We start from the raw sequence: 13,152 nt of genomic DNA, 5'->3' as shown, positions 1-13,152 counted from the left end.
GAATGTATGCAAGCATTCCCAAATGCTAAAGCACACTGGAGCCCACCTATTTTGGATGAGGAGTATTCAGCCTGCAGTGTGTTTCACGGGACTCATGTCTTAACCATCTGATTGCTGATACTTACACAGAAAAAGCAGGGTCCCAGTTATCTTTTCCCACCTCCTGGGCTGGCTTCACACTAAACACAATGGCATAGTTTTCCCTTCCGCAGTCCATTCAGGACTCTGGGTCACACAGCCTGTTTCCTCTCTTCTCAACGCCCCTTCCTTGTGGGATCAGGAATACATTCCCACACACAGAGCAAGGGCCCAGGCTCTGCTTAGCAAAGGCCGGCACTAGTGCCAGCCACTCAGAGAAGAAAGGATGGCCCAGATTCATCCTTTCCTGCAATGAAGAGGAGGCCAGAATCAGAGCTGGCTGCCCCACTTCCTGCTCCCAGTGCACTCATTTAGACGGCTTTATGCATTTGCTCCCTATTATAAGGAATCCAACTCTTTTCAAAGGAAATCTAAAGCATTTCCCAACCCACCAGGATGCCTTCCAAATAGGGCCCAACACAGACATCCTTGCTGTACAACAGGAAACACGTTTACCATTCACAGGAGCTCCCACGAGGACCAGGGGCCAAATGCCAGAGGGTCAAGGGACTCACAGACCTGATCACCGCCGAGCCATGAGAATGTGACAGATAAGAATTCTGGGATTTTCCTGTAATCCCAGCACTTGAGAAGCAGAGGTGGGAGGATCAAGAGTTCAAGGTCGGGGCTGGTGAGATGGCTCAGCAGTTAAGAGCACTGACTGTTCTTCTGGAGGTCCTGAGTTCAAATCCCAGCAACCACATGGTGGCTCACAACCATTTGTAATGGGATCTGACTGAAGACAGCTACATTGTACTTACATATAATAAATAAATAAATAAATAAATAAATAAGAGAGTTCAAGGTCATCTTCAGCTATATCAGGGGTTTGAGGAAGCTATGTGAGACCACGTCTCAAAATCAAAGAAACAAAACTGGAATTTTATGCTTTTTTTCCTCCCCAAGACAGGGTCTGTTTGTGTAGCCTTAGCTGTCTTAGAAATAGCTCTGGTGCCAGGTGGTGGTGGCGCACGCCTTTATTCCGAGCACTTGGGAGGCAGAGACAGGCAGATTTCTGAGTTCGAGACCAGCCTGGTCTACAGAGTGAGTTCCAGGACAGCCAGGGCTACACAGAGGAAACCCTATCTCAAAAAACAAAAAACAAAACAAAACAAAAAAAGAAAAAGAAAAGAAATAGCTCTGGAAACCAGCCTCTAGCCCACAGAGATCCACTGGCCTCTGCCTCCCAAGTGCTGGGAAGTTGTGTTGTGCCTCCACTGCCTAGTTTGGAATTCTGTGCTCTTGGGCAGCACCATTAGTAATCTGAATCTTATTATCCCTGTTTGGAAAATCAGGGATATTAATGTCTCCTTTTTTTCCCTGGTAGGATTCAAACATCCATCTGTTTTCTCATTTTCTCAACAAATTTTTATTGAGAAGTAGTTGGGGATGGTTGGAGAATTGAAAGCAATCTCTTTAGGGAAAGCATTTTGAAAATGGTCTGGTACTATAGCAATGGGAGTCCTTTACAACATTACTTTATACACCAATAGGGCTGTGGGGATGGCTCTGTGGGGAAAAGTGTTTGGTGTGCAAGCGTGAGGAGTTGAGTTCAGATCCCTAGCATACAAGCAAAGATCGGGGCACGGCTGCATGTGCCTAGAATTCCAACTTTGTGGGGACAGAGATGGGAGCTCATGAGCCAGCCAGTCTACCCAAAATAGTGAGCTTCTAGTCTAGTGAGGGACTCTTCTCAAGGCAATAAGGAGGGTAGTGACAGAGGAAGACACCAGTGTCCTTCTCCTGACTTCTGCATGAGCGGTAATGGGCAGATATACTTGTATACTAACATGCATGAACCACATAACCAGGATGAGGGGAGGGAGAGGGGGAAAGGGGGAATGGGGGAGGGGAAGAGGGAGAGGGAGAGGGAGAGGGAGAAGGAGAAGGGAGAGGGAAGGGGAGAGGGAGAGGGAGAGGGAGAGGGAGAGGGAGAGGGAGAGGGAGAGGGAGAGGGAGAGGGAGAGGGAGAGGGAGAGGGAGAGGGACCCCCACACACAGAGAGAAAGGGCGAGCACAGCATAGTAACTATGGGTATTGTTAGCCAAATATTCCTGACCCTCCATCTTCCAAGTCAGTGGCTCTCAACCTCCCTAACACTGTGATCCTTAATCCACACAGTTCCTCATGTTGTGGTAACCCCCAATTATAAAATTATTTTGTTACTACTTCATAGTGAGGAAGACACTGAGTCTGGGCCGACAGGCTATGAAAAACAGAACCAACGTGAAATAAAAAACTAAGAGAGCAAAGTCCAAAGTCCGCTGCTTTAAGACTTAGTGGTACCTTGTCTGAAGCATCACTTAACCGGTCCTGACGGACACAGCTGCAGCAACTCACCGACGAGCTGTATTATTGTTAACTCCTGTGGCTTCTCTTCTCTCTTTCTCAGTGGTTGGTTAAGTGCAAGGTCATTTCTAAAGATGCCTGGGAACACCAGCGCAGGAATAACCCCTAAAGTCATTCTCAGATACTTTCTGAAACGTTTTACAAGGTAGGTTTATTTATGTAATTTTTCAGATTGTTATTGGTATGAAATGGGTATTTCTCAATGTTTAACCTTGTCTGGAAGGGGTTCCCCCCACTCCTCCCCAGGAAATAAACGGAAGGAAACAGTTTTCTTTCCTTAAGTATGCTTGGATTTGGCTGGCTTAGAACAGTTTAACTTCTGTGATAGCAAAGGTCATGAAAACTGGCATCTTTCACCAGCAAACTCATTCTCAGCTGGCTGGAAGTAGTGTTTCGTAGATGTCCCATCCGTTTCTATGGGATCAATATTCTGCAGGGGAATTGACATAGCTGCAAGTGATCCTGGAAGTCAGAGTACCAGTGTGATGATGAAAATAGCAGGCAGCAAGGAACCGTGCTGGGTGAGGCACAGGTCTGGGCCACGTTTCTTTATTAAGCAATATGAAGTTGGTTGAAGCCGAAGACTTCTGATACTGGCTTAGATTACAGAGTAGTGATGACAGTGATGTAATGTGATAGCTGGAATGGCAGTGATGTAATGAGATAGCTGGAATGGCAGTGATGTAATGAGATAGCTGGAATGGCAGTGATGTAATGAGATAGCTGGAATGGCAGTGATGTAATGCGATAGCTGGAATGGCAGTGATGTAATGATATAGTTGGAATGGCAGTGATGTAATGAGACAGGTGGAATGGCAGTGATGTAATGAGATAGCTGGAATGACAGTGATGTAATGAGACAGGTGGAATTAAAGGGAAAGGACACTTCAGCTTCTGCTCTTCAGTTCTTCCATTTTCACACTTTCTCAGGCATGGCTGTACTGAGCCAGAACCCAGTTCCCAGTATTATTCCTATTCTAAGTCCATCTTGCTATACCATTCTGTATAGTCAGGGTTCCCTAGAGAAACAGAACCAATAGTGTGTGTGTATATGTATACATACATACACTTATACATATACATATGCATATACACATATACATATGTACATGTATCTATACATACATCCATATATATGTATATATATCCATGTATATATGAACGAACTATATCATATATCACATATCAAAATAATTTACTAAATTAGCTTTCATTCAAATAGTACCAACAGTTGTCCTATTCCTGAGAGGCCAAGAGGAGGAGAACCAGGTAGTTGTCAGTCCACAGGGCTGTGTGTCAGAAGTCCCAAATGGTGTAGAGACCCCGAGAGCTGCTGGCCCTTAGTCTGTGACAGAAACCTAAAAATGTTGGTTCTGCTCTCAGCGAAGGAAGCAGCAGCAGCAGCAGCAGCAGCAGCAGCAGCAGCAGCAGCAGCAACAGGGTGAATCAACCCAGCAGCAAAAGGGAAGGCCAAGCAGGCAAAAGACAAATGATGGCGGGTCCTTTGTGTCTGGACTGCTACACAAAGAAGCCACCTACATTTGGAGCAACTTTTTCCATACCACCTAAGGCTGTCAGGACAACTCCCGAGTGAAGGCTTCCTTACTTAAGTGACTCTAATTGGTGGCAAGTTGGTATTAAAACTAAACATCACATTGTCATGAAATGGTTAAAATTATTCTCAGGACTGGGGAAATGGAGTGGGCAGGAATCAATACCATAATTCTATTGCTGGCCTTGTGTCCCAGTTTAACCATGCACCAGCTAGGTTAAACTTTCTGTATTTAGGTTTTCTTATCTATGCAATGAAATGAGGGGCTGGGGATGTAACTTGGTTGGTAGAGAACTTGCCCCACATGCTTGAGGGCCTGGGTTCTGTCTCCAACACCACGGAAATCTAGTGTGATAGTTTATGCCTATAGTCCTGGCACTCAGGGAAAGGAGACATGGGGACTGGGAAGTCCAAGGTCATCTTCAGCTACATAGAGAGCTTGAGGACAGCCTGGGATACTTGAGACCCTGTCTCAAAAACAAAACAAAACAAAACAAAACAAAACAAAATGGGTGCGCGCATGTGCATGTAACTAGCGTCACACTGTAGGAATTTTGTAGGAATCATGGGAAGATGCCCATGAAGAGCTCGGAAAGGTGCATAATGGCAGTACTCTCAGCAAGTACAAGCAGCAGCATCTTCACTGTTCTTGCTGTTACTTGAGCCTTTTCTGCTTTTCCTGTAAGTTAGGAACGAGGAGGAGGAGCAAGGAGTGAGCCTACACTGCTTCATTTCAATGTGGTTTTGTGGTTTCTTCTGAATTTTATCAGTGCAGCCCTCCTCCAGACGCAGGGGGAAATGCAGGGGGAAACCTCATCTTTGGGGTATGAGGCTTTGGTGAAGCAACCTATCTTGCCTGAGGTTTGTTGGAACGCAGGGCTCCTCCCACAGGCCAGAGGTTCAAAGCAACTTAGTTGTGGGCTAAGGGAAGTGGAAGTGTGGTAGGTTAACCTGAAAAGCCTGTTTTGGAATAGGAAAATACAGGAAATGGGAGAAATGTTTTTCAGGCAAAGGGAGCCAAGGTGTGTGTGTGTTGGGGTGGGGAGTTAACAAGGGCACTGGGTGGGGGTGGGTGATGGTGTGTGCAGGAAAGATAAAGTGTGGAACCCAGGCTGGCCACTGGCAGCGGGGACAGAGTCAGGGAACTCAAAGGCAGCTGGATTTCCCAACCTGAGCAACAGGCCCGATACAGTGGCATTGTTGAGACGGAGAACTTTGGAAGAGTGGGGATGTGAGTCAAAGTGAGGAAGAGAACCAGGCCAACTTGAACCAAAACTCATTTGGAAACCAGAGGTGGGTGGTGCCAACCACATTCTGGCCTTGTCCTTCAGGGACAGAACTGTCATGTCCATGACCATTGGGATGTTCACATTCAAGAATTCATTGTTCCTGTTCAGTTAGGATTTATCCCTCAAGAGGAAAAATGATAGCTGGGCTTAGTAGGGCACACTTGTAACCTCAGCACTCGGGAGGTGGAAGCTGGGGGGGATCAGGAGTTCAAGGCTAGCCTTGACTACCTCATGAATTTGAGGCCAGCCTGGACTACATAAATTAAAGCAAAGCAAAGCAAAGCAAAAAAGACAGGGGCTAAGATGGCTTCGCTATTAACTCAGCACAGGCCACTCTGTATCAGGCATGGTTCTAAGCTCTGAAGAATCAGCATTGTATTAACCCAATAAAATCCTTCCAGTGGGAGGTTACATCCTAATGAATACAGATACATAATAAATAAATAGCTCTAAAGTGCAATATGCAGGTAAACACAGAACAGATCAATGATCTGAGAGCCATAACACGAGAATTTGGAGACAGAAGTAGGGTGGGTCAGCATCCTGAAGGGGAACCAGGGAATGTGACCTTTGTCTAGGGTCTTGAAAGAAGTGAAGGGATGTTAAACCACACACACACACACACACACACACACACACACACACACACACACTAAACAAAGAACAATCTATTCAGGAATTATGGAAGTACAAATGCCCCTAGATGAAGTGTGGTTGGGGTGGCTGTGGAAGCTGAAGGGGCCCAAAGCTCTTTGCTGGCAGGTGGGATGTGGAGGGTTGGGGGAGGAGCAGGGAGAGCAGTGGGGATGAGGTCTGAGAGGATGAAGGTGGAGGACTAGACTCCAGGGGCAGCCAAGCAGTCTGAGGTTATTCTAGGATAGAGAGAGAGTCCCAGCAGGGGAGGCATGGTGTCAGATGTGCAATCTGCAAGTATTACTCTTCCAGGCAGCAAACGCACTGGAATAGAGCAGGGGTGGGCAGTGAGAAAGTGGGCTGGAAGCTGCTGCTTTATAAGAAAATACTAGCCTGGAGTAGGGGTACACACCCTTGATCCCAGTGCTCAGGAGGTAGAGGCAGTCTTTCTGAGTTTGAGGTCAGTCTGGTCTACAGAGTGAGTTCCAAGACAGCCAAGGCTATATAGTGGGACCTTGTCTGGAAAGGAGGAGGAGGAAGAAGAGGAGAAGGAGGAGGAGGAAGAGGAAGAGGAGGAAGAGGAAGAGGAGGAGGAGGAGAAGGAAGGGAAGGAAAAGAAGGGAAAGAAAGAGGAAGAGAAGGAGGAAGGAAAGAAAGAGGAAAAGAAGGAAGAGGGGGAGAAAGAGAAGGAGGGAGGGGAGGAAGAGGAGAAAGAGGAAGAAAATCTACTTATCCACTTTCTAGGTATAAACTAGATTAGATATTGCTGGATGGGAAATCAGGGGTGCTCTAGGGTCCTCGCACTGCATGGTCTCTCCAACCAGGAGCCACACTTAAAAGTTCATAGCTGGGAAGCATGGGCGGTGGCCTAGTTGACTTAGACACCATCCTATTCTGCATGTGGCTTTTTGACTTAATGCCATGGCACCAGCATATTCTCTATTGGCAGGACCCATACCACTGGTGTTAAAGTTGGCCTGGAGGCACTGTCTATGTGGACCATTGTGTATTTAAATTGGTCCCACTAACAGATCGGAGGATGTTTCCAAGATCTTGCTTTCTTAGATTAGAAGGTAATATGTCTATATTTTTGTGAACTTGGATGAGCAGATTCTAATGGGCAGGCCTGACTGGGAAGGTTTGGATGGGCAGGTTTATGGGGGCCTCCGGGAAACTGGCAAGCAGGTGAGCAGATCTGGGACCTGCTTTTCCTCGGTGACACAGTAATTCCACTCCTATTCCTTAAACGCTTACTCTGTATGAAGGATGCAGGGCAGGTAGGACAACTGACCTTTCCCCCCCAGGTGTGGACCAGAGGCTTAGTGTTAACCCTCCCCTGTGCTGGGCTGGAGACGGGCATCTTTAACTGGAGCTGTTCTAAGTCCTTCCAGCTTCCATTGGTCATGCTCTACCTAGTCCTGGGCTCTTAGCCACATGTCTGGAGGTGCTGTCAGACCATGGGTTCTGCCCTCCTTGAATAAAAACCACCCTAACTTTTTCTAAATGTATTTTATTTATTTATTTGTTTGTTCTTATGGTGGGGATCTTCCCCAGTGTTTTCTTCATTCTAAGCACTCCTTCTACCACTGAGACACACTGTAGCTCAAAACATCTTTTTAAAAAGGGCTCCTGGGACTGGCAATGTGGTCAGCGTTACCTAAGTGACCGAATCCCCAGGTACCCCAAGTGAAATGCCTGGTGGGTATGGCAGCCTATCTGTAATTCTAGCCCCAGAAGACGGAGATAGGGGATTCTCAGCGCAAGTTGGCCACCTAGACCAACCACACCAGCAAGCTCTGGGTTTCTTAATGACTAGTGTCGAAGATGATTCCCCTACAACTTGTGCCTCCAGGTGCTCAGTCACCCAAGTGCACATGTACCTGCAGTCCATGTTGCAGGCACCGTACTCAGTGGTCAACTGAGAGATGCTCCATGCGTGGAGTGCGTGCTGATCTCTGAAGAGGTAGTCAGAGAGGAAGATAGCCTGCTAATAAATCTCATGTTGGTTCATATGATCACATTCTGAGTACATCGGGCTAAAGAAGTAATATTAAATTCAGTTTGTTGTAGTTAATTTTTCTTTACTTTTCAAAGTGCAGCAACTGGGAAATGCCTGATGAGTGGCAGACATGGCTTGTCATATATTCTGTTGCATCCTACTGATCTGGATCGTGCTTTTTTTTTTTTTTTTTTTTTTTTTTTTTAAAAACATTTATTTTTGTTTGTTTACAACAGAGTCTTATGTGGTCCAGACTGGCCTCTCTCTCACAGTGTAGTGGAGGATGGTCTTGAACTTCGGATTCTCCTGATACTGTCTTCTGAGTTGTGGGATTATAGGCATGTACCAACATGTCTACTTCATGTAGTGCTACGGATAAAACCCCAGGGCTTTGTGCATGCTACCAACTGAGCCGTGTGCCCAGTCCTGGACTCTGTGCATTAATCATTGATTTATAGCTGTGTCAAATCCTGCTTAGAAGGATGAAGAGTGTACGGAAAAGAAGGAAGAATGGAAGAGAAGGAAAGGAAGGAGAAAAGAAGTTTCTGTCTCATGAGGCACCTGGGAAGAATATGACCTGGTACCCATCTTACAGATGAGTAACTAACCGAGTCACCCCAACTTCTCTGAGCTATGATTGGGATAGGGCAAGACTACCTGACCGGATTGTCTCAAGTCTTAGGAATTCCTAAAAAGCTTTTGTTTCAGTGGTAACATAAACAGCTTTTTCAGCCAACATCAGTACCTTTGCCTCTGTCACAGCACAAACTGGGTAGCTCAGCAGGACTGTGGGCCCTTGATGCTGCCCAGCAACCTCACAGGTTTCTTAAAGCATCCCTCCCACCTCTGCGTGTTCACTGAGGCGAGTACATGGCCTCCATGTTGTTATCTTCTCTCTTGTGTCTCTCTGCCAGGTTGCAGCTCCTTCACTTGTACTCTGTGTGCTTGCTGGTTGGTTTCTTCTCTTTTGTTCCCTGGGGACCTGTCTGGGAAGTGGCCCAGTTCCACTGGGAAAACTGTCAGGAGGTTTGGTGGACGAATCTGCTGCTGCTGAATAATTTCCTGTCTGTTCAGAATGCCGTGAGTTTTCAAGGGCTTTTTCCACAAGGGCATATGGGTAGATACAATGTGTCTCAGTCACATGATCTGGCTGGTTTCCCAAAGGTCAATCTAAGTCCCATCTCCAGGAGTTTTGGAGGCATGATATCAGCTAATGTAGGGGTCCTTGTTATAAAGCAAGAAAGGGTTGTCATGGTGCTAATAAGAGGTGGACTGTCTGGGTATCAGAGCAGTTTCCCTGCTCCACCATTGTACCTGAACTGGTACAGAATGGATAAAACACAAGGAAGAACAATTTCTTTACTTTCACACAGGAAGTCTATGTTGGGGTGAAACATCACAGCATCTCCCCTCACTGTGGTGAACTCTAAGTCAGTTTCAAGCCAGGCGTCATAGAGCTGGTTCAGAGCTACAAGATCTATGTCTACCCAATCCCTCAAACCTTCATAGTCATTCCAGTTTGCTTTCTATTAATGTGATAAAACACCACAACCACAGACAACCTGAGAAGGAAAAAGTTTATTTGGCTTAGACTTCCTGGGTCACACGTCACCACTGAGAGAAGTTAGGGCGGGATCTCAAGGCAAGAACTAAAGTAGAGACTACGGAGGCTTCATTGCTACCATAGCTTGCTTGCTCGGCCACCTGCCTAGGGGTGGCACCACCCACAGCGGGGCTGAGCCCTCCCACCTCAGTCATTAATCAAGAAAATATCCCCACAGACTTGTCTACAGGCCAATATGATGGGGGCATTTTCTCAGCTTAAGTTCCCCTTCCAAGAAAATCAAGATGACACAACAATAATTAAAAATAAATAAGATAAAATAAAAATCTAACCAGGATAATAATGAACTTAGAGTGAAAGGGAGGGAGGTGGCCATACTTCAATCATGTCCTTAATTCCTCCCATGGGCTGAAATTTGTGCCAAGTCCCTAACACTTGCCAGTAACCACTCATTTATGAGATGACCAAAGCCCAGCAGCTTTCAGGGGCACCACTTACAGATGAGAGCATGTCTGCGTCAGGGTCCCAGGACAGGTAGGGTCAACTCCCTGGATGCAGACTCACTTGGGGCAGTATAGAAATCAGGGACAAGGATGGGAGCCAGTTGCCCCTTTGAGTGGGAGCCCAGCTTAGATGTTTGGAAGCCCTGGTGCCATGGCCCTCAAGCCTGACCATTCATACCTTCACCACGGCAAAAGTGTCTGTCTAACTGTGGAAAAAACTTCCCTTTCTTTTGAGAAAGTTTGGGCTCCCTTGGGCCCTGGGGCCCCGAGTGTCAGGAAATTTGCCCCTAGGTATTGCCTTATATGGGATAAAACACGTCCGTTTCCCACAAAAATGAGAAGAGAGTGGGTGAGCCTCCTGTGGCTTTGGTCAGGCATCCATGTTGGTTCTGGTGGGAACCCTGACTGCGAGCCAAGCACTTACTTTCAAAAGAACACATCCTCCCCCAGCCCCCACCTCAAGTGGGGAGTGGGAACCAGGCAAGGGAAAGAACCCTTTTGGAATTCCCCTCTTGGAATTCCAGACAAACCTAAGGACAGCCACCTCCTACATTCCTGAATTGTGACCCCAGTCAGTTCCCATGGCTGTCCTAGGAGACAAGCTAAATTGGTATTTTTTTTTTTTTAACAAACAAGAGAGAAGTAGGTCTGAATTTCCCCTGAGACCTGTCAGGCTTCGTTCAAAGACTGATTTGAGGAATGAAGAATATCTTGTTTCAGTTTCTTCTTGCTAGGGAAGCTGCCTCACCCCACTGCTCAACTTGCCCTCACAGGCCACACCACAGACACTCAATAGCCCTGTACCTGAAGGGGAGGAGTCATAGTAACTTCTGTTTTTCCCCAGTGCAATGGCTGGACTTGGTACCTTGCCTGCGACTTCCAGTTCCACCTCATGACACCGCTGATCTTCTTCATCCATGGAAAGTGGGTCTGAGACTTTTCTTTTCCCCTATGGGTCCTTTGGCCTGGAACTCCCAGTTACATCCCAGCTCTGTAGGAAGCAGCTTTTTAGAAGTTAGGAAATTAACTTTCCAGAAATGGATTTGCCACTCCCCATTCTCCTGTGCTCCTTCCCAGCAGTGCCTAAATCAGTGAATTTCCCCCAGATTTATCACCAGGGTGTGTAATACCGGTGTTCAGCATTTTCCCAGGCCAGCTGTTCACATAAACTCGTTCACATATTGACACAATGCACACACCTGTCAGTTTCAGGATTTATATTCCATTTTTATGGTTGAGTATCTAGATAGGTGCCCGATTTTTCACGATTATAAATGGCACTGTGGTGACTGCCTTTGAACACTCTACCTTTCCTTGTAGCTATTTCTATGGGGACATATTTCTACTTGGAATTACCAGGTCAAAGGAGGGTGATGATTCCTTAGAGCTTGTTACATACTGGGAGATTGCTCCCTGGAAAGCAGGGTGTAATTTACAGTACCCTTAGCATATGTATCAAAGTACCTGCTGCCTCATGGCTTGTATTTATTGCCTTAATTTTGTTAGCTTTAGAAACACTTTACAGTCTCAATAATTCACAGGGAGATTTATAGTGTGCCATTATATATAAAAAAGGAATTTATTATTCTTTCTTGTTAAAATATGTGTTCGATTTAGGAAACATTAGAATTAAAAGAAAGGAAAATATTCACTCCAGTCCATCACTCATGGCAAACTAGGTCCCCTGTTAAAGACTCTGGAGCTGTCTTTCTGATCCCCGCCTCCCCCCCCCCCCCCCATCCAGTGTTTTAAAGATGAAAGCATACTTGCCTCTTTACATCTTTTAAAAATAGTTTTTGAACATACATTTTACTATATTATTTTAATAACTGTAAACAAAATTATAATGTCCACCCACCATTCAATTTCCTGAATGAAGTTTAATGGACTGGTACCATCTCCCATTGCAATATACTTAGATTATTTCCAGTCTTATGCTTTCATAAATAACTTTTCATGAATACTTTCATGACAGCCAGTTGTCTCCAACTCTAGGGTTTCTTTAGAATGCATATCCTGAGGGAAATTAGTGGGTCAAAGGGCATAAATGTCTTATAACCTTTGAATGCAATGGGAAACTACTTTAAAAACAAACAAACAACCCCAAACACAAGAGTGTTCCACATTTCTGAACCACAGCAGATCCTCATAGCCCCGATCCTGCTTGGTTCTGGTCTGAGTAACCAGATCAGAGTGCCTGACTTAAAGGCTGTGTCCTCAGACCTTTTGCTTCCCACAGAATCTCACAGTCTGAAGTTGGGATTTCTTTACATGCCACCTCAGAGTGTACAGGAATTAGTGTGCATTACCACCGATGAAAAAAGAAGATACTGGGAAAATACTTTTTTCCCCTATGCTCCTCAGAGAGTCCTGAGGCATATTACATGAAGCTATAGAACGTTCTGGAAGGATTAAGTGTTGGCCACCTCAACAGCTGATCTTGTATTGGCTCTCCCTTCCTGCCCTTCTCTGGCACTATCACATGAACCTCCCATAGTTAGACGTTTGTCTCAGGCTTGGCTTATGTTAGCAAGGAGAGCTGGGTTCTCCTCCCTGTTCTATTGTCCCTCCCCATCCCTAGAGTAGGTGGCTGTGTCAAATCTGTGTCCCATCCTTCCTTGAGCAAATCACTTCTCTCCTTAGTCAGCTACTATCAATGTCCTTCTAGTATTCTGTAGAGGACAGGCGATGTTCCCAAGAATGGTCTTCCTTTGAGATGCAGTGTAAGCTTCTGAGGGAGTGCAGACAAGGGCACCATTACCCCTGTTTAGAAGAGGAACCCAACTTCAAGGTCCTGTCCACTGTCTCACTGCTGGTCAGTGGTCAAGATCAGGCAGTCCAGGAATTCCAAGCCCACCCAGTTTTTCCTGCTGGGTTGAAGTTCCCATTTCTTCTCTTGAAATCAAGGCCCCAGGGCTCCAGGGATTGTGGCACCTCATCCATGCTGTGCTGAAGGCAACTGAAAGGTGTTCCTCCTCTGCCCTTTCTTCTGCAGAAGTAAACGCGTCCTTGTCCTCCTTGGGAGCCTGATGTTTCTGGCATCTTCAATGGCCACTGCTCTGCTCACATTGGCTTATAAACTTCCGGTGGCATCTCCATCAGCAGCCAGGTAACAGGGTTCCATC

At 46.1% G+C, this 13,152-nt stretch overlaps 1 protein-coding gene across 1 annotated transcript in view; it reads left to right on the top strand.

Annotated features, from left to right (window-relative positions):
- LOC117720193 (O-acyltransferase like protein) overlaps window positions 1-13,152 on the top strand; it is a 50,786-nt gene that overhangs the window by 28,069 nt on the left and 9,565 nt on the right. The window contains exons 8-11 of the mRNA XM_034518672.2: window positions 2,531-2,632; window positions 8,875-9,040; window positions 10,872-10,951; window positions 13,023-13,136. Coding sequence (XP_034374563.1) covers window positions 2,531-2,632; window positions 8,875-9,040; window positions 10,872-10,951; window positions 13,023-13,136 — 462 coding nt within the window. The remainder of the gene's footprint in view (window positions 1-2,530; window positions 2,633-8,874; window positions 9,041-10,871; window positions 10,952-13,022; window positions 13,137-13,152) is intronic.

Source organism: Arvicanthis niloticus, chromosome 14 (assembly GCF_011762505.2).
Source record: "Arvicanthis niloticus isolate mArvNil1 chromosome 14, mArvNil1.pat.X, whole genome shotgun sequence".
Taxonomy (NCBI): domain Eukaryota; kingdom Metazoa; phylum Chordata; class Mammalia; order Rodentia; family Muridae; genus Arvicanthis; species Arvicanthis niloticus.
This window is presented reverse-complemented; position numbering and strand designations above follow the sequence as displayed.